Raw genomic sequence first — 21663 nt, forward strand, 5'->3', positions numbered from 1 at the left:
CCTTGCTCGCTGCAACTAGAGAAAGCCCGCGCGCAGCAACGAAGACCCAACGCAGCCAAAAATAAATAAATTTATAAAAGAAAAAAAAGAAAACTCTGTAAGAACGTATGTAAATATTACATATTGTGCATGTATAACATACAATACATTAAAATATAATAGTTTCTTTTGTGTGAGGCTGAATTTTAAAAATCAGTAAGTTCAGTTTCAAATTAAGGTAGACAGTATTTCAGACGATTCTACAATAGATCATAAATTCAGATTCTGTAAGAGATTACCATATAGCTAAACTCCTTCAACTGCTTGTTGCCACTAAGCACCAACTCAAAAGGTGATCCCACCTAGAAAAAAAATATTTTAATTAATATATACATATCAGTGGCAAGACAGTCCAATTATAATTAACAAGTGATTGTAATCATTACCTTTATATTTTCATCTCTTGTTTTTAGCTGGATGTACGTTTTACTAGGAGACTTAAACATATCATGAACAGCCATGCTACTCACAGTATCAAGAAAAGAGGCCTAAAACGAAAGAAAAGGCAACCATAAAGTTTCATCTTTAGAAACACCTTGATAAAGGATGTTACCTGCTGCACAATCAGTGAAAGGCAAATTCACTTTCACTTTTCTTCACGCAGGAAACAATACATTCCCCAGACATTGCATCTTCATCGTTTTACAGCTTATACTATAAAGAAGGTGATAGCTGTAAACGTGTGAAATGGTCTTCATCGTCATAATCTAAGAGGAAAAAAGTACGGACGGTCCTAACTTATTTCCAAAACAAAGGTGTATTATCAGGAAACACTGTGAGAAGAAAGAAGGAAATGGAAAAGGAATCCTTTCCCCCACAATACAGAACTCAACTATAAGCAAGAAATCCTATCAGCTCACTCAGTCTACCACTGGTGAGAGAAAAACTCAGAGGCCACACTGACAGGGCTGAGTGACCACGAGAAAGGGAGCGGGAATGGCTGGGGGCCTCAGTCCAGCAAAGGAGTGTAAATGTAAAAAACATATTCCCCTTTGATCTCAGCTCCTGCCAAAACGCCATTTCAAATGACTGAAAATCACCTAGACTGGGAGTTTGGGGGTTTCTCTGTCATATCTGCAGATCACTATTTTACTTTGCTCTTCAAAATGAATTTACAAGGAAGCATTCAGTCTAATTCTCAGCTACTCTCATTAAATCACTTTTTAACCCTTTCCCCCATTCTTTTAAAATAAAAATGTGTCCACTTCCCGTGTACCAAAGTGACCTCCCAACAGGTTGAGTGCCTACCACAAGATGACAATTTTAAGGTTGCTGCGGTAACATAATGATGGGAAACAGATGGTACCTTCAACTGTAGCTCGCTGGAATCGTCCAGGATTGGGAATTCAATCTTGAAGATTCCATTTGGGGGGACAGTATGATTTACGATCTGGACAGCCCCTATTTCCTGATTTCTACCATCCCATCTGTTCCAGTACTCGGTATAGTTTCTCTGCGTCACCATCACGACTACATTATTTCTTCTTTCTTCAGGAGTCAGTTGATTGCCATCAGAACGGGTTACCTTCACCTAATTGTCAAAAGAAAACATTTTGAAATCAGGTAAACAAGAGAAGCAAAGGATTCAAGTTTAGTTGAATCCAGTTTCCATCTGTGCTGTTCCCATGAAACTGAACTCTCAAAAATCATCGGCAGCCCCCTAACTTCCAGGTTCAGTGGTCTCTCTGGGCGGCCTCCCCTCCCGTCTGGCTGTTATGCCTCCTGTTGCCTTCCACGGCTCCACAATCACCTCTTTCACTGCATACCCCTCTTCCTACATCCTCTCGGTGTCCTTTTTTATCCCCCTTCCCTCTCCCTAAATGTGGGAATTTGTCAAAGCTTCATTATCATTTACCCTCAAAGGTCTCAGCACTCCTGCTGCCATCCTGATCTGGCTCTGGAGCTCACACTCAACACCTCCAACCCCCTGCAGGAAATTTCTACTTGTACATCCCTGTCATCTCAAATTCAGTACATCTAAAGGTGAGAAACCGTCTCGCCTTTCCTATTTTTGCTAATCCCACAATTCCGTCAGACTTAACATCTCTGAATTTCCCTTCCCTCTCCCCACCTTCCAAATCCAATGCACACCAAGTCTTACATCTCTTACATGCGCTCCACCCGGAGTCAGCAGCGCAAGCCTCCTGCTGGCCTCGTGCCCGGGCTGCTGCCCCACTCCTGCACACAGACCCCACCAGTCCCGCTGGAACGCTGCTTTCGCCACACCCCTCCCACGTTCATAGGTACCAGGATCTTCACTGCTTAGAGCATGTGAGACACGGAGGACCCTCTGCAATCCCCAAGCTTCGCCTCCTGCTTTCTCTCTGACCTCTCCTGGACACAAGCTCTCTGCTGTCACTGCCCCGGTCCAGTCACTGTCACCTGAAGGCACCCTGGCTTGCCAACCAAAGCTTTCGCCTTGTGTAGACGTCTCAGCTCATCTCGTTCCCCACCCACACGTCCCAACACTGAAAATGCTGCAGATCTTGTAACAAATAACCTAAATCTTCTGCTTCTCCATAAAGCATCCCTGAGTGACCCCCGTCCCTGTCCTACCGCCAGTTCCTCCTCCCGGAACTCTCTTTGTTTCCCTCTATTCATGTGCAAGTTACCATTTGCAGATTCCTGGGGGTTTTCTTAACTACCTTTTCAAACTGTCTAAATTATAAGATTATTAAAATCAGAAGCTATCTAAAACTTTTTTTTCTCACTAGATCACTGGTTTATTGTAAAAAGATATTGAGCGAGATGGAAGAGATGTTTAGGGCAAGGTATCAGGACAGGACCCTCTCTGAGCGCATCCCTGCCCCCCCAAATCTCCGCACAGCCACCAACCTAGAAACTCTAAAACTTCTCTTGATCTATTCAACAAGAAGTGACCCTCCTTTCTTTAAAGCAGGGGCCAGAGACTATGACAGGCAGGGAGGCCAAATCCAGTCTCTTTGGAAGGAAGTTTTTATTGGAACGTGACCACCCTGGCTTGGTTACCAAGGGGCTGTGGCCGCTTTCATGCTACAACGTCAGAGTCACACAGTTGTGACTGAGACCATATGGCCCTCAAAGCTAAAAATATATACTATCTAGCCCTTTGCAGACAAAGTTTGCCAACACCTGTTTTAAATCCCTACAGGAATGTGTTCATGACACTGACTTATCCTGCCTTGAGTTACAGTTATGTGTATATTTTCTTGTCACCATCACAAACACTGTGACTCCAGGGTAGAGACTGGGTCCTTCTTAGGTCTGTAAGCCCCATTTATTGACTCAGTCAATAAATGTTAATTCAGTATTCTCTCAAAAAATTGAGTAGGTTAGTTGATACTTTTTAATGCTACATCTTTGCTAGGACTAAAATCAGTCATTATAAAAATCAAATTGATATTGAAATTTTTTGACTACCATCTAATTCCTTCAATTAATTTATAAAAACTTCAATGTTGCAATTCAAATCTAACTTGAATTACTTATTAAATATATTTTGAGGAAAAATTTTTTGGAAACTACTTTTTTAAATAAATTAGACAAAGGTCATTTGGAAACAATTCTGTGTGCCTCATATATCTAAAGGGGAAAAGTAATCTACCTACCTTGGGCTTAAATTTTTTGAAAAGCATTGCAAGTACTATATCCCATTCTGTTTCACTAAACTGAACTTACTGCTTTAGACAATTAATAAATATGCCAACTTACAGTGGCTGTGAAGTTGAGAGATGGCTTTAAGACAGTAGCATAATCAAAAAATTCAATGATGTAATCGTGTTGCTTGAAAAATACATTGGAGCTTGCATTTCTTGAGATACCTGTTTTGGAAATTGCACCATTTAGAAAGTAAAAGTAATATATTACCAACAGCTTCTATCCACCAAATCTCTCCACCTGAGCTACTTCCCAAAGGGGTTAGGATATCAGGACACAGAAGGCTCTTTGGCTTGGCCACAAAGAGGACCGTACATGTCCTCTGTGGATCCCTTCTGAGCACCATTAGTGTCCCCCAATCAATGACATGTGCACCAGAGATCAGGCCACTGACAGAATAGTCTTTTTGCACTTTCGGGGATTGCTGAAAGCCATTAAAAAGTAGCAACCGAAAGATCCAAGTAATTAACCTTTATCTTATTATTAAAAGAGAAAACTGTCTAGGAGCAGGTGAGATTTCAGAAGATGTTATTTTAAAAAAAAAAAGGAGGATGGTTAGTCAGCTGAAAAGGTAGGCCTTCCATGTAGTTTTCAGTTTGAAAAAAAAAAATAGAGATGGAAAAAATTATAAATACCTATCACAGGTGGTTGAGGTACATCCTTTCAAAGAAAATAAGGTTCCCCTTCATTACGAAAACATTCTGCAAGTTAGACTAATAGTCATGACAATCTCAGCATTAACTAGCATCCTTAGGCAACAGTGCCCTCAAATGAACGTACCGATTATAATAAGAGATGACAGAGCAGCACAACAGAAATAGCTTTACCTTCACTTCAAAGTCTACAAACCTGTAAGTGATTCTGTCACTGTGGCTAAAATTTCTACCGGCCCAGGAGAAGACAGATTCATGTGTTCAGAAAGGCCATCCGAAAAATCCATTACCTTTTTCATCTCTTCATCGTTAAAAGAGAAGTTTGCAGATCCATTTATCTGTTTTGTTAAAAAATTTTTCAATGTCATTCTTCACTTTAGCACTTCAAATTTTAGAAATAAAACCCAAACTAAGTCACAACGATACAATGGTTCTATTTCTACTTTAATCATTTTTTTAAAAAAGGGTAAATTCTCATTTGTTCAATGATAGAAAGCTCTTGATTTTCTTATGCTCAACTTTTGGTTAATTCAGTATAAAATCTGATTTCTAGAGAAAGTACACTTACAGTTTTTCCCCATTACAAGTTATAAGATATCTGCAAAAGTTACCTTAAATGTTTTTGTAATATTTTTCTTCACGCCCCAAAAGGATAAAGGTAAAAATGTAAGTGTTAGGTCTCCTTTCACTGGCTTCCCATATGTATACCTGAAAAATAATACACGAGGCCTAACTTAAAAGAATTATATTAAAAACATACTCTTACTACAAATTTCTAAAACTAAAACATAGTTAGGAATGTGCTTAATAAATGGTGATCCTTGATATTAAGTCTCCAAAATGAGAAGATTTTAACTACAATACCTCAAAAACAGTTCATAATACACACTTTACCCAGCCTCTGGAGACTCCAGAGAAAATCTGATCATAATTGGAAGTGACAGTTTCCCATCAAAAGATTTTTAAAAGATTATGAAAATCTTTTATTCTTAGAAATCTGGACTGGCCCATTAACTGCATGACCAGGAGACATTGTAGCTTTTGAATATTTTTAAATGTTAGTTGAAGTTGCATTCGCCGTGGCGAATTTTATTTATTTTAATGAGGTGGGAATAGTGAGCAGACGTTCACATCAAAGCTAATAAACAAATGCAGATTTTTATTCATCTCAGTTAAAGATTTCAAAACTAAAATGAGTGTGTTAACCTTGTTCTCCAGGAAATTTCCAGTAATCTTCTGCACATTAACTATGCCTGCATGGGACAGATGGCTACTAGCAAAAGTAACCAAAATTGTTATCATCTACTCACAGAGATGACCATAATAGCTAATACAAATAAATATTTAAAATCATATCTATCTATAACTTAACAACAACCATCCAAGTGATAAGACAACAGAATTCATCTCTCAAAGTACACCCAAAGAACAACTGGATTTCAAGTCCTACTCTTTACCCCCAATTCCATGACGAGACCAAAACTATTGCCCATACACCTTAATTTGATTGTGTATGGAGGACTCTGCTTTGCTACACACAGCTTGAAACTGAAATCTTAGGAGTTACGTTGCTTATCCATTTGTTCTTTCAATAAGCATTTATTGGAAGCCCACTCCATGACGGGCACTGTGCTAGGCACCCAGGTGCGGTAGTAACCACGACACAGACACAACCTCAAAAGGGTGGAATAGCCATGTTTTTAGTGCTTTGAGAGCTGTAAGGATAGAGGGTTAGGGGCAAGCAGCCACGCCTTGAAATTGCCTATGTAAAGGCCTCTTGGTCAGAAAAAGCATTCTGCATTCTTGGAAGCACAGGTAAGATCTGGGAGGAGACTTTGGGAGGGTAGATGAGGGGCTGGGTGAGGTGTTTCAAAAGCCGTGAAGCTAGAAAAGAACTCTGTAAGATACACTAAAAATTTTGAACTTCACCCTCAAGGCAATGGTCTGAAAGAAGAAGGCAGAAGGGGGTGTGGGGGGGGGCGGTTAGGATGAGGTGGAGAAGAAAGAGAGAAGGCGGAGAAGGCCAACAAGAAGAGGAAACAACAAGACGTCTGGATCCAAAGTAGAGGGAAGATTGGATGTGGTAAAAATAGAGGCAGGAAAAAGTTTTAAGAAACTACAACCGTAGCTGAAGAGGTGACATTCCTGAATCAAGGAGGTGGCGGTGGAGAAAGGTAGATGGATTATTTGAGAGATATTAAGGAGAGAGACCCAACAGCACTGGAGGTTGACCGGCTATGGGGATTGAGGGAGTCAGACAAGCATGGCTGACTTCAGCTAAAGCGAGGCTGCTGCAGGCCACCCAAGAGAGGGATGCAGAGAACCAGGTTTGGGGAAGACGACTGATTAAAATATCTGTGGGATATCCAGTGGGCGATGTGCAGTGGACAGCGAGACATGGAGATCTGACTGTCAAGCTAGAAATGTGGGCTGGCGATAAGGATTTAGGTTTCATCAAATTATAAACAGCAGAAGCCCTGGCCATGGAGAAGAAAACTCCGAGTAAATGTGTAAAAAGAGAAAAGAGAGCCAAAGATGGAACTCTAAGGGGCAAGAACCTTTACAATGTGATCAGAAGAGAGCTGTCTGCAAAGAGTCTCAAAGGAGCAGACTAAGGGAAAGGAGAAAAACCAGAAAGGAGAGGGGAGAGGACAGCAATGTCGGGTGCTGCAAAGGGAGAAAAAAGTTGTAAAAGCCTAAGGAAGTACACACAAGGCGAGGCAAGAAGGGGGCCTTTGCGCCGTGGTGAAAGCGGTTTCCATATCACGGTGAGCGAGAAAGGAAGAACGCAGGGGGCTAAAGAACGAACAGGATGTGAAGAAGTGTTTCAAGGCAGCTCCAACTCTTCAAAGAGGTGAGAGACAGGGCAGCAGCTAGGAGGAGGCATGAAGGTCAGGGAGGGCTCGTTTCCTTTAATGACAGAAACGTTTGAATGCAGAGATAAAGAGCAAAAGGTTAAAGGTACCAAATGGAAGAAATCAAGACACAGGTGAGAGGGGAAGTGGGCCTGGGATTCTCCCGACAGAAGAGTGAATCCAAGGCCCGACTGGAAGGATCAGCCTGAAGGGAGGAGAGACACAGACAGACCCTCACCATCATCACTTCTATCTTTTCCAGGACACGGTATTTCTACAATAGGTCTCTACCGATCTTTAGAGACTGATAAAAGACCTTGCTAGTCAAAAGATTTCCTGAATCTGTTGCAAAGCTGTAAATTATATCCACAATCTGAATAAAAAAAGACCCTCCTGGGGCTTCCCTGGTGGCGCAGTGGTTGAGGGCCGCCTGCCGATGCAGGGGACACGGCTTCATGCCCCGTTCCGGGAGGATCCCACATGCCGCGGAGCGGCTGGGCCCGTGAGCCATGGCCGCTGAGCCTGCGCGTCCGGAGCCTGTGCTCCGCAATGGGAGAGGCCACACCGGTGAGAGGCCCGCGTACCGCAAAAAAAAAAAAAAAAAAAGACCCTCCTGAAATGCACTGATAGGCCCAGAACTCATGAACGCTGGGGTGGAGGAGGCCTCTTGGGAAAGGGCCTCGGCCCTGTCGGGATCTGCTCATCTGAATTCACACACAAGATCTGCGCTGCCCTGGGACAGAACCGCCTTACTTTGCTCCCAAAGCGGACATCATCCCTAGGCAACTGAAACCTGAAGGAAGAAGATTTAATAGGAAGCAAATACTCGGAACGGACTACAGGCAGACCTCGTTTTATTGTGCTTTGCACAGTAAACACACAGATACCGTGTTTTTTACAAATTGAAGGTTTGTGGCAATCTTGCGATGAGCAAGTCTATTGATGCCCTTTTTCCAAGAGCATTTGCTCACTTCGTGTCTCTGTAACACATTTTGGTAATTCTCACAATATTTCAAGTTTTTTCATTACTATTATATTTGCTGTGGTGATCTGTGATCAGCAATCTTTGAGTTTACTATTGCAAAAAAAATTACAGTTCACTAAAGGCTCAGATGGTGGTGAGCCTTTTTTAGGAATTAAGTATTTTCTAATCATTGTAGGTACATTGGTTTTTTAGACATAACGCTATTGAAGCCGAGCAGGACCCTGTGGGATTCCTGGGCACAAAAGCCTTTCTGTGTTCCCTTCACTGAGTTCCAAAGGACAGGTTCAAACAGTCGCTAATCAGGGAAGGGAGGGGATGCAGAGACAAGGGAGGAGCGGTCAGGAAACAGTAGTGCAGCCTTGGGGCAGGGTTCTGGTTCCCCAGCAAAGGATACTCATAACAGTATCTTTGAGCTCTTCTGCAGAACTCAAACCCCCAGCAAATGGAAGATGTTAAGTACTCGATGAAGCACGCTTCATTCCAGAGAAGGTCACGGTTCGTCCATCATCACCTGATGCCAGATGATCCCTGCATTGAAGGAAGGCAAGCCCTGCATGCCCCCTGGTCCTTTTCAGCAACCCCGCCCCTTGACTATAAAACTCCTCACCAACGCCCCTGGGTTCGGACACACAGTTCTGAGGGCCCCCTGTGACCCCCTTTGCCTGGCAAAGGAATAAAGCTATTCTTTTTTACTTCACCCATAACTCTGTCTCCGAGAATTAATTCGGTGTCGGGGCACAGAGGCCGGAATCGGCTTTACTATTGCGCACGTAATAGACTACAATCTAGAATAAAATAACTTCTATACACATCGGGAAACCGAAAAAACTTCACGTGACTCTCTTTACTGCAATATTTTCTTTATGGCGGTGGCCTGGGACTGAACCCACAATCTCCAAGGTTTGCCTGTACTATGAGAACTAGCCATGTCTGAGGACTTTAATTGGCAACAATTGTCTCACAACCTAGAACAGACAAACCAAACGCTAAGATGGGCTTTCTGATGTGTCTAGGCTAACGTCCCCAGTCACTTACTCAAACACTCTAGGTGTCAAGGTGAAGGTATTTCATAGGTGTGATTAAAGTCTATAGTCGGTTGATTTTAAGTAGAGGAGATTATCCTAGATCATCTGATCAGCCTGATCTAATCAGTTGAAAAGCCTTAATGCAGAGCTGAGAATTCCCTAAAGAGGAAGATATTCTGCCTGTGAACAGAAACCTCAGCCCGTACCTGAGAGCTCTAGCTGCCCTTCCTGACAACCTGCCTTACAGATTTTGGATTTCCCTAGTTAGTCCCCCCAGTCAAATAAGCCAACTCCTTGCAGTAAATCTCTTAATATATGCCTCCTGCTGCTTCTACTTCTCTGGCTATAGCTCGACTGATACACATACTAAAGAAAATGATGAGAACACAACCTGTTGAGCCCTAAAGAACTGCCTGGGGACCGTCACAATTGCCATGTCATTCTCAGCCATTAGCATCTCAAAGGGGCTCCACAAATGAGAATCAGGATGAAACTGCGGGGTTGGTGGGAAGAGGCTGTCAATGTTGTTGCTTCAGGGGATCCACACCCCCTGAAAATGCACAATAAATTTCCTAGATGTACAATAAATTTCCTAGAGAGTTACCAAAGTTTAAGAACCACTGTTTTAACTGGTTGTGCTAATTCCCTGGCACACCCCTGAAAACTAAAAACAGAAAAAAAGAAGGTATCCACTTTCAACTTAATCCATGTGGACATTGATGGTTTATGCGGATTTGAAGTCACTAAGTTTTATAAGCATTAGTCAAAGAACTCAAAATAAAACGCAGACAGAATGCTTGACCTTCAGCTAAGATCAAGGGCAGGAAAATAATTATGACAAAGCGGGCATTTATGTGTTTTCCAAACCATAAATTCAGCCACAGAACTCAAATTCACGTTGTAAGCTACCTCTTAGCTGAACTAACTTGGTATACACATGGTAGACACATTTTTGCCTTTATGTCACATGGGTGTCACATGATTTGTTTGCCAAAAGAATCTAAAGCAGGAGTCCTCAGACGTTTTGGTGCGTGGACTCACTGCCCATCGACCGCCACTGCCACAAACCCTCACCTGGAGAGGAATATTGCGATGAGTGGTGAGATGGGGTCCAGTGTTTACCAGCTATTACAAATAAATTCTGAAGCTAAATACATTTCACAAACCAAAGTACAGATATTGACACATCAAAAATAAATGCTACAGGGCTTCCCTGGTGGCGCAGTGGTTGAGAGGCCGCCTGCCGATGCAGGGGACACGGGTTCGTGCCCTGATCCGGGAAGATCCCACATGCCGCGGAGCGGCTGGGCCCGTGAGCCATGGCCGCTGAGCCTGCACGTCCGGAGCCTGTGCTCCGCAACGGGAGAGGCCACGACAGTGAGAGGCCCGCGTACCACAAAAATAAATAAATAAATAGATTTAAAAAAATAAATGCTACAAGACACACCCATCCTGGGGAAGGAAAGGCAAGCACCTCTCCGTAAGGGCTGCGGAGGTCACGGGGAGTGTGCTGAGGTTTACTGGGGCCCACAGCAAGACATTCTCTGGTTGGAAGAGGCGCAAGTGACACCAAGGAGGGACAGCTGAGCAGGGAAAGGGCACCGCGATGCTCCATCAGGTCCTGTCCCCTTAGAGGATTAAGTCAGCACCCAGCCGCAGGCTGCTCTCCTGAGGAGGCCTACTCCAGGCCAACTCCAACCCACTGACAGGTCCCGGCCAAGGAGGGACGTGCGTCACAGGTGTCAACCGCATCCAAGTCCTCGCAAACCCCGGGGGATGGGGAGGGACAAGAAATTGTTTAAAAATTTAAAATGCTACAAGAAATCGGTCCTGGAATTACTTGATGGCGCTCCCAGCCTATATGTTTGAGAGCCAGTGGTCTGGGACTCTGAAGACGCTTTTTGCCTCAGCAAAACAAAATGCTGTGATGTTCGAGCCATTGGATCAAAATCATGAAAGCCGCTAGACAGCAGTTACACAGGGCGGGGCTGGAAGTCCCCTGTGTCCAAATGCTGAAACGGATGATGAAGGTGGATCACTGACTCATCTGTGAATTGCAATAAGGCAACCAAAGCCCTCCCCCAAGTCTCAAGCTCCATTAGAGACAGCTGAATGAGGACTAAATAAAGCTTTTCTTCAATCTGGTACAATCTATCAGGTAAATCCCTTGACTAGCCTTAGAAAGACACTAGCCTGTGGGGAATATTTTAGGACTGGATCAGCCTGGAAGCAGAGACATGGGTGCAAAGACCTGGGCAGACATGTTCCGTGCTTAATTATTTATTATAAACAGTTGTTTCCTGCCCATTGGGGTATTTTAATAAGCAACACATTGTGCTAATGTTCTGGAGCATATAATGAGCTCTTTGTCATACAGTTTCGGAACAGTTTAAGGTCATAGAAAGCAATATGATACTTACTTTGCTGTGACGGTACCATTTAAACTCACAGAATTTAAAGAACAGTATAATGGTGTCTGCAAAGTGACTTCAAATTTTGGTAATACTGGAAAAGAAAAGCAAGGATATTTTAAACAATCCACTTACCTCTCATTTTACAACTTAAACTAGAGAACAGAACTGCTCTAAAGGAGTTGATAAATGGTACCATTTGCACTTAGATTCGCTAGGCTAAAAGTACACATTATCACATAGATAAAAGTACTTCATTCCACTCAAAATCAGAAACCCTACAAGGCTGGCAACTAGACAGCGATGGGGACGGGGGAATTGCTATGGACACTCGGGCCTGTGAAACCTCCCACCGGTAGAATCTAAACTGTATCCACATGCAAAGCCATCTGAGCGCTAGCAGGCCAGGGTTTTCACTCACCTGTCACCCACCAGCGTGCACTTACTGCTTGTTAAAATACTTCCATATCACTCGGTAAATAGCTACTTCTGAGCAGCCCCTTCCCTAGGACTTTTTTCCAATTTGGTTACGAAAAGCACATCCCGAGACCCTAAGACTCTCCTTTTTCTTCAGGGTGACACGCATGCAGTCACAGAGAATCCACGTCCTTTGAGACCATCAAAGGTAAATGTGGTGACAGTCTAATGCGATGGATTACTACGAAGTTGTGTCCTAGGATTTCTAGTTAATAAATAAGATAGGGCTACAAAGTAATGATGCTTTTCTTGTGCAACAGGTACTGGTTCCTGAAGGTAACCCTAAAATTAGAAACCCCTACTTTGGTTGGCTTTATATAATGAGGCTATGAAATATTTTATAAATAGTAATATTATTTAATATAAAGCACCTCACTGTAGTAAAAAAAAATTTCATTTCCTTCCAATCTATAGAAATATTCCTCTTCTCTAACTTCACTGACCCATGAAATAGATCCATCTCATAACAGGGCATCTCACCATTCAATTAATGCAAGAGAAGAATCAAGACGACCAATAAGTCCACAGAACAGGACAGACCTCCAGCTCCAGGCGAAAGACCCTTGGAGTGCCAAGATGCTCTGAGGCCCGAGACCACTCCAGGACTCTGACCCTCCTCCAAGGTCCTGGCCACTCAGAGGTAGAATTTTCTTAGACCAAGGAAATTAAAATGTCCCCTCCTCAAACATCACAGGTTGGCAATCAATTGCCCCTCCACTACATACCCCCTTCAACGACATACAGCCACCCAGCACCACCTCTGCGTGAAATAAAAACAGCCTATAGAAGCCTCAGCCACCTCTGATATATTCCTCTAGATCGGGGCTGTCCAAAAGAAACAAGATCTGAGCCACATGGTGTAGTTTTAAATTTCTAGTAGCCACATTTAAAAAGGAAAAAGAAGCAGGTGAAATTAATTTTTGTAATATTTTTACCTAAAGCCATATATCTAAACTATTATCAGTTCAATATGTAATCAATATAAATGATTATTATTAATGAGCTATTTTTCTTTCTTTTTTTATACCGTCTTCAAAATTTGGCATTCTACATGCTTAGAGCACATCTCCATTTAGACCAGCCACGTTTCAAGCGTTCAGCAGCCAACATGGTGAGTGACCCCTGAACCGGACAACACCGCTCCAGATCGGGAGTCAGTAAACCATGACCAGCATGAGCTTAGAATGGGTTTTGCATTTCCAATTGGTTGGAAACAATCAAAAGAAGACTGTTTCACGACATGGGAAAATTATATGAAATCCAAATTTCCACGTCCATAAATAAAACTGCATTGGATCACAACCACTTTCACTTACATACTGTCTATGGCTGCTTCGTGCTACAACCGCAAAGTTCAGTAGTTAAGACAGAGCCGTGCGGCCCACAGAGCATAAAGTTTTACTATCTGGCAATTAACAGGAAAAAGCTCTGCTGCTCCCCGTTCTAGGTGATCATGAGGCTGAGCTGTGACAGTGCTGTATGGGATTCATGGACCAGAGCCACAAAGGGGCAAGCAAACGACTTTCCAGAATTTTTACTGCCTGAATGAGACACAATCTCAAACAGTAACACAAATCAGATGAAAAAGCTTGTGTGCAACCTCAAAACAGCTGTTCAAAGTACAACTAATTGTGGGGTCCTATGCCTTCACTCTCCGATCTCCTTCCTCTCCATCCACCAACAAAACACTTGGGTTGCACGTTGCTTACATCTATGTGTTTCCAAATGCGATATTACAAATGGGGCACCTGCAGGAAGAGGATTTACCCAAGTTAAACCCTGTCTTCACCAGTGCTGACCAAGTGAAAGATATGGGAAATGACTGTGGTTATGCTCTAAAAAAAAACACCGTACAAAATTTTAAATATGTTATGATCACAACAAAGTAGAAAAACAGAATAACTATACATACAAAGAGCAGGACAATGGGACTACGGCCAATCTTATTCCTACTTTACTCTTTGTAAAGAAAAATGCTCAGACCTATAGGAAATACTAGGATTTTACCTGGTAAAAATCCACTGGGATTTTTACTTTAAATAATACATCTCTTAGAAATTTCTCTTATCTATCTCTGTGGAAAGTAATAAATGTGTTTTCCATCAAAATAAGTTGAAGAACTCTTACCATATTCTGAAACCTGAAATGACTGATAATATGTCTGGTCCTATTGGGAAGAAGAAGAAAAAGACAAGAAAATATATAAGTTCTTATTTAATTACTTTGCTTGCTGGCTTACCTCACAAAAACATTTAGAAAACATTTTTAATTACATTTATAATTATTTAACGAACGAAACAATTTATTTTAACTTTGTAGAAGTTTATTTTCAGTTATCTGCAACATGCAGTCTGTGAATTTCATGAGCTTTTCTTAACAATCCACTAACGTAACAAGGTGACCTGTCTCTTTAATTCACTGCAGGTCATTGAAACAAACCGCTTAACCTGACTTCCCTCATTTGTGAAATGAGAACAAGATTAAATTAGATAATTTAGGAATTTATCAAGCAAGGGTAGCACATGTCAAACTAACAGGAAATGACTTCAAATTTGGTTTGTCTATCCCTATTAAAGCAAACCAATGAAGAATATATAAAATAGTCAAGAATGCAAAATCATCATGGACCAACACCCTTTATCTTCCTAACTCCTTGAAGTATTTTCTACTGTAACCCTTAAATCAGTACACTTTACCCTTTTTTTTTTTGGCAGTACGCGGGCCTCTCACTGTTGTGGCCTCTCCCGTTGCAGAGCACAGGCTCCGGACGCGCAGGCTCAGCGGCCATGGTTCACGGGCCCAGCCGCTCTGTGGCATGTGGGATCCTCCCGGACCGGGGCACGAACCCGCGCCCCCCGCATCGGCAGGCGGACTCTCAACCAGTGCGCCACCAGGGAAGCCCACTCTACCCTATTTTAACAGACACTGTTAATTATTTCTTTTTCCAGTGTCAACAAGAAAACGTATGGCCTAGAATATCTTTTTTTCTCCAACTCCTCATATTTCTAATTCTCCGTTCCTAATCATACGTAACACATTAAATAGAACCACTTCAAGATAGCTAAGAAATTCCACCAATGAAATGTGTATTCCAATTCTGATTCCCTAAGTTTATCAAAGCAAATACACAGATGCAGCCACAAGATATTGGCTTTTTTTTAAAAATCATATTTGTTTAACCTAAAGTAACTGTATATCACCTAAACTAACATGATAGTATAAATCAACTATATCTCAATAAAAAGTAAATAAAATTTTAATAAATAAACTGTACACCAGCAAACTATTTTTTAATCCTAAAAGAAGAATACAGTTCATTTCAAAGTATCAGACAAATATAACTACTTATATGCCAACAAAATAATTGTCTAAAACCTGGCTTCAGTGTTGGCATTTAAAGTAGATCCCAAAGAAACTGTGTTGATCAGTCTTTAAGAATCTCCACATTTGTCACTTCTATCTTAAAGTGTTTTCATGTCATATAAAGGAATGTTATAAATTACATGTCTTTGATTCATTTATAAGTTCTGATTTGTCATCCTCAAAAACTAAATCAAGAAGGCAATCTACCTTTAATACCTGTTTTACTGATAACATAAGAATTCTAGTCGTGGGACTTCCCTGGTGGTCCAGTGGTTAAGAATCTGCCTTCCAATGCAGGGGACGCAGGTTCAATCCCTGGTCGGGGAGCTAAGATCCCACATGCCACAGGGCAAGTAAGCCCATGCACCGCAACTACTGAGCCTGCGTGCTCTGGAGCCCACGCATGACAACAAAAAGATGCCGCAACTAAGACCCGACGCAACCCAATGAATACATACATAAAAATAAAATAAATATTAAGAAAAGAATTCTAGTCTTTAAATTACTTTTTGCTTTACAAGTGAGGTAAAGCACAGGTAAGGCTGTGGAATAAGCAATTTAACAACGATGATGTCTGTTCCTCAAGTTCAGTTCATATAGCAAACACCAAGTGAGTACTACATGTAAAATACCACGTGAGGCTCTGTAAAGGTTAATTACAGTTCTCAGCCTCAGAAGTTCAGTCTAGAGAGGGAGCAGACACAGTCCAGTGCAATACTGCAAGGCTGACAGTGCCCTGGAGTTTCATGCACTGTGCTCCTTCTCTCACTCTCCCCTATACTTGACTTACACACACTTCCACCTCTGCCCATCTTCCAAGACTTGGCTCAAATATTACTGCTTCTCTGGATTCCCAATTTAAAAGTAATCTCTATGCCTCCATGCACTTTAGTCCTCCTTTCTTTGTCACTTTTCACCCTGTATCCTGAATACTTAGGTACATGGCTTATCTTGCTGCAAGTTCTTTGAGAGCCAGGTCCATGTTACACCGTGGTTTTATCCTTCATAGTTTATCCCTTGAGTTGCCAACCTAACAGACTGTCTGATACCAAAAAAGTTCTCAAATAACATGTATTAAACTGAATAAAAAGTGCTAGCTTTGGCAAACGTGGAAAATCAACTAATTTGTTTGGGCCTCCTTTCAACAGCCTTGAAACCAACTTTTAGGCAATTATTTAACAAACAAGTAGTTACATTAGTTTACATTTGAAATAAAATTCTCCCTTCCTGCCTCCTACATTACCAGTCATCCCTGACAATTCCTGGATTTTCCATCTCTCTGGTTAGTCTCCTCCCCTTCATTCAGTCTGTAAACACTGTCACATCTTCTGTTCTCCTGGTACTCTTATCTTTCTGACTTGTTGCGTTAACGGTCCTTTCTTTCCTGATCTTGAAACGTTGGCCCTTCGCATCCTGAACCCAATGCTCTTGATAAGTGAGCTCATCAACGCTCATGGTGTTAACTGTCATCTCCACGCTAAACACTCCTAAACCTTTATCTCTGGCCATCCCTCAAGCTGGAGATTCAGACTCAAATCCACCTTTGGGACACCTCCACCTGAATGTTCTACAGAACATCCTGGACTCCTTTATCTGGGTTCAGCCTCCACCAGGGACCTTTTCTTGATAGCCTCTCCCCGTGCTGGGTTAGAGCCCCTTCTCTCCCATAATACCCTGTGTATCACTCTATCACTTTACTTAACACAGTATACTATAATTATCTGCTTTGTGCCCATCACCGGAAACAGACTATGAAGTCACTGGGGGCACAGCACCTAATTCAACATGCTTTCAAGGTTTGTTGAATGAATGTATGTATTAATGAATGAACGCATTGAATTTTGTCCCCGGGCTGGTTCTGATACCGGAGGCTCATCACATTAGCCTCAGTTATTGTACAGCATCTCCTGCAAGAAACTGAAATAACCTTCAGACTACCCTGAGGAGGCACAGCCATTTGTCAAGTGACCCATGGTTTAAGTTAGTTAAGTAAGGAGGCCATTGGACTGATGGGGCTCTCATGCTGTGGGCGCCCTACGTAAACGAACCAGGATCTAAGCCTGTGGATGCCTCACGGTTATGAAATCAAAATGCTAAGGACAACCAGTCAGAAACAGTCACCTAGGCTTTAAGCTATGGTCAATCTATGATTTCCTTTCTTTGCTTCCACCTTTTCTCTATAAAGTCTCTCCACCTCTTGTCTGAGGGGACTCTCCAACCACTTCCAGTTTGGCACTGCCAATTCCAATCGATTTCTCCTCAAATAAACTCAAAGTTTTTAATATGCTTCAGTCTATCTTTTGAGATTTTGAGGTTTCCAGCGTGGTCTTTGGGAGACTGTAAGGTTTTTGAGAAAGCAGGATAAAAAAGCCCGTGAAGAGATCAAGGTTTTGGTCTTAGATATGAAGAATTGTATCTTTTCTGTAAAAGAAAAGGATAAGCATGAGATGGGTGCAGACAAGATAGATCTGTAAATGTGGCAGAGAAATTTAAAGAAACTCCTATCTGATGACATGTGTTTTCTTTACAAAGTAGAAAGGGAGATTATCTACTAAGAGTGAGGATGGAGAAACCAGAATCTCCCCAGGAGATAGCATTTTCCTGAATCCCTTCCCTCATTAGAAAGAATCACAAATATTCCGGTACCCATCAAGACTGGAGCTAAACATCCGAAGAACTGAAGTTGTTCTGTACCCGATAATTACTCATAGTGAGAGGACTTGGGAAGAATGGATCTAACCAACAACCAAGACACAGACTATATTGTCTGTGACACAGGGCTCCAGGCGGAAGGAGCCTGGTGCAGGCATCCTATACCACAAGCACATTCACACCCTAAGAAGTTTCACCATTTGCAGCACCAAATACTTTATGCTGTACAAGGGACAAACTGGTTTCCTTAGTAGAAAAGTACAAACGAGAAGCATGCTCTCTTTAAAAACAAACAAAAATCACTCATTTAACCCTCTCTGTTGCTACTGAAAGTGCAAAGAATTGAGGTCTTCAAAGACATGCAACATGACCAGCTTTCTTAGGCACCAAATTCAAGCAAGAGGAAAAAGCAGAAGTGTAGCTACAGCTTTGTACTGAATGGGAAAGGCACCCTTGAGGCAAACTAATTCCATTTGCTGCTCATTTCTCCTTTTCTTACTCCACCCAGCGCCTCAGTACTCATTTCAGGCTCCAACTTGGTACCAACTGCCGCCAGCAGTTGGAGTCCAGTGAGTTACAGATCTCCTCTGTGTCACTGACAAGCATCATACAGGACTACACACACATCACATGAGTATCAAGTTGCTGCCTTTGAGGTTGTACAATAATAAGATAAAATAATTGGATCCACTGCATAAAGGGTATCCAGGACATCTCTGTACTTTCTGTGACTCTACCTCAAACAAAAAGATCTTTTAAAAATTAATCTTCTTACAGATTCACAGACATAGAAAGTAAATTTATAGTTACCAAAGGGGAAAATGGGGGGGATAAATTAGGAGTTCATGATTAACAGATACACACTACTATATATAAAATAGATAAACAACAAGGACCTACTATATAGCACAGGGAAATGTATTCAATATTTTGTAATAGCCTATAATGGAAAAGAATCTGCAAAAATGGATATATATGTGTACATAACTGAATCACTGTGCTGACACCTGAAACAAACACAGCATTGTAAATCAACTATACTTCAATTTAAAAAAAGAGATGCAACTCTAAAAAGAAAAAATTAAAGTCATAGAACTAAAAAAAAAAAAATTAATCTTATGGCTCATAATACCAAGATTAGACAGTCTGCCAGGTGACAGCGAGCTAATCTTTAGTAAATACACTAATGGATACTACATAGTTCCCTACCAGGCCAACGCATATGCTGTAACATGAGTCTCCTAGGCTCAAACCCTCAATTCAAAGTCCTGGCTGTTGTGTTCAGAATCTGAGACATTTTGAAAACAATGCAATGTATGAGGGAGTGACACGTGTGGCAACCGAAAATCATGTGACAGAGGTGGGCACCCTCCCCACCAATGCATCCAGACAGCCCTGTTGACATCTATGTTCAACCAAAAAAATGACTGTCTTAAAAGAGCAATTGCAGCACATATTAAATAATTTAACGTTCTAGAGCTGAAAAGTATCAGGAAATCTAGCTTCTAGCCCTGACCCTACCATAACACCACCTGAGCCCAACCAGGTCACTAAGATTCTTCCTCCATCAAAGGAGGAGATGAGTCTGGGTTACCTCTAAGATCCTCTCCAGCACCAAAACCCTGTGAGATGCGCTGACGGACTTCTCAGACTCCCCATTTCACTGATGATCAGGACACGCTAAAATCCGATACCAAAGTTTTCTGACTGAAGAGAGGGGTGGGTAAGGGACATGTGAAAGGAAGGGCAGCCCTAGGGTAGCTTCTGGAGGGAAAGAACAAGACAAGGAACTCCTGACATATATTAGCTTGGAGTCAGAATTTAATTAAATGCGCACCCCCAGGGACTGACAATTAGCAGATGAAACAACCCAATAAAGTCACAGGAATAATACGGCACAAAACTTGTGCGTGCATCTTGAATTTCACAAGAGACCAGGATATTCAGTTCTTGACTGAAATCTTTTTTAATCTTCAAAGTCAGAAAGTCCAGAATATTAATCCAAAAGACCTGTTTCCTACTGGCTCACAGGTGCACCAAGTACACAGCTATATATTGCATGTAACCTCAGAATGAAAATATATGAACATATCTCTACTAAGTTGTAGTCTCATATAGAAGACTGCGACTATAGGTCATAGAGCATCACAAAGGATACAGTGACCAGTAGCAACAGTCTAGGAGAAATTGTTCAATCACTCCATTCACTCATTCTTTCATCCCACAAGCATAACTGAGTTCCTACAACAGGACAGAATAAATGTGGAAATTAATCACACAGAACTCTTGTCTTACAGATGCACCCCAAGTGCCCATCAACAGATGACTGGCTTAAGAAGATGTGATGTGTGTGTGTGTGTGTGTGTGTGTGTGTGTAAAACGGAATACTACTTAGCTGTAAAAAAGAACGAAATTCCATTTTCAGTAACGTGGATGGACCTAGAGAATATTATGCTTAGTGAACTAGGTCAGAGAAAGATAAATACTATGATATCACTCGTATGTGGAATCTGAAAAATAATACAAATGAATCTGTATACAAAACAGAAACACACTCACAGACATAGAAAACAAACTTATGGCTACCAAAGGGGAAAGGTGGAGGGGGCAGGGATAAATTAGGAGTATGGGATTAACAGACACAAACTACTATACACAAAATAGACAAGCAGGGCTTCCCTGGTGGCGCAGTGATTGAGAGTCCGCCTCCCAATGCAGGGGACACGGGTTCGTGCCCCGGTCCAGGAGGATCCCACGTGCCGCAGAGTGGCTGGGCCCGTGAGCCGTGGCCGCTGAGCCTGCGCGTCCGGAGCCTGTGCTCCGCAGCGGGAGAGGCCACAGCAGTGAGAGGCCCGCATACCGCACAAAAAAAAAAAAAAATAGACAAGCAACAAGGATTTACTGTATATCACAGGAAATTTTACCCAATATCTTGAAATAACCTATAATGGAATATAATCTGAAAAAAGGACAAGTCACTATGCTGCACACCCTAAATTAACACAATATTATAAATCAACTATAATTCAATTAAAAAGAAAGAACTTGAGTCTTCCAGGAACTCACAGTCTAATAAGTAAGGCAGTCATATTCTGTTAAGCTACACTAATCACGGTTTGGAAAGATGAAACAAATTCTGGAAGTTGATGGCGGTGATGTTTGTACAACAATGTGAATGTATTTGATGCTACTGAACTACACACTTAAAAACGGCTAAGACGGTAAATTTCATGTATACCTTAACACACCAAAAGAGGAAAGAAAAGCCTACACGGATCAGTAAGTGCTGTAGAGGTGCTGGGTAGAAGGACCTATGGAAGAACGGAGAATGAAGTGCTAGCCTCCACCAGCTGACATGCTCTAAAAAATCCAAATTCTAAAACTAACTCCTCCTTCCTTTCTTCACTGCACATGCAAGCAAGAACTTACGGTCTTTCCCCCCAAAAGCAGCCTTCTTTCAAGCAGAGGCTAGCAAAAGGATTTTGGAAGCCACATCCACGTTCCAGAGAAGATGCACTGTTTGCTGACCTGTCACAGGTGGCTCCATGCTCTGTTCAGCCGTCATCA

At 41.9% G+C, this 21663-nt stretch overlaps 1 protein-coding gene across 1 annotated transcript in view; it reads right to left on the reverse strand.

The window, feature by feature from the left end:
* CD109 (CD109 molecule) overlaps positions 1-21663 on the reverse strand; it is a gene marked incomplete at its 5' end in the record, with an annotated part of 140931 nt that overhangs the window by 51172 nt on the left and 68096 nt on the right. The window contains 8 exons of the mRNA XM_082855956.1: positions 279-341; positions 426-527; positions 1346-1570; positions 3730-3839; positions 4525-4666; positions 4940-5036; positions 11614-11698; positions 14209-14248. Coding sequence (XP_082712082.1) covers positions 279-341; positions 426-527; positions 1346-1570; positions 3730-3839; positions 4525-4666; positions 4940-5036; positions 11614-11698; positions 14209-14248 — 864 coding nt within the window. The remainder of the gene's footprint in view (positions 1-278; positions 342-425; positions 528-1345; positions 1571-3729; positions 3840-4524; positions 4667-4939; positions 5037-11613; positions 11699-14208; positions 14249-21663) is intronic.

This window comes from Leucopleurus acutus, assembly GCF_964270905.1.
Source record: "Leucopleurus acutus genome assembly, chromosome: 15".
NCBI lineage: Eukaryota > Metazoa > Chordata > Mammalia > Artiodactyla > Delphinidae > Leucopleurus > Leucopleurus acutus.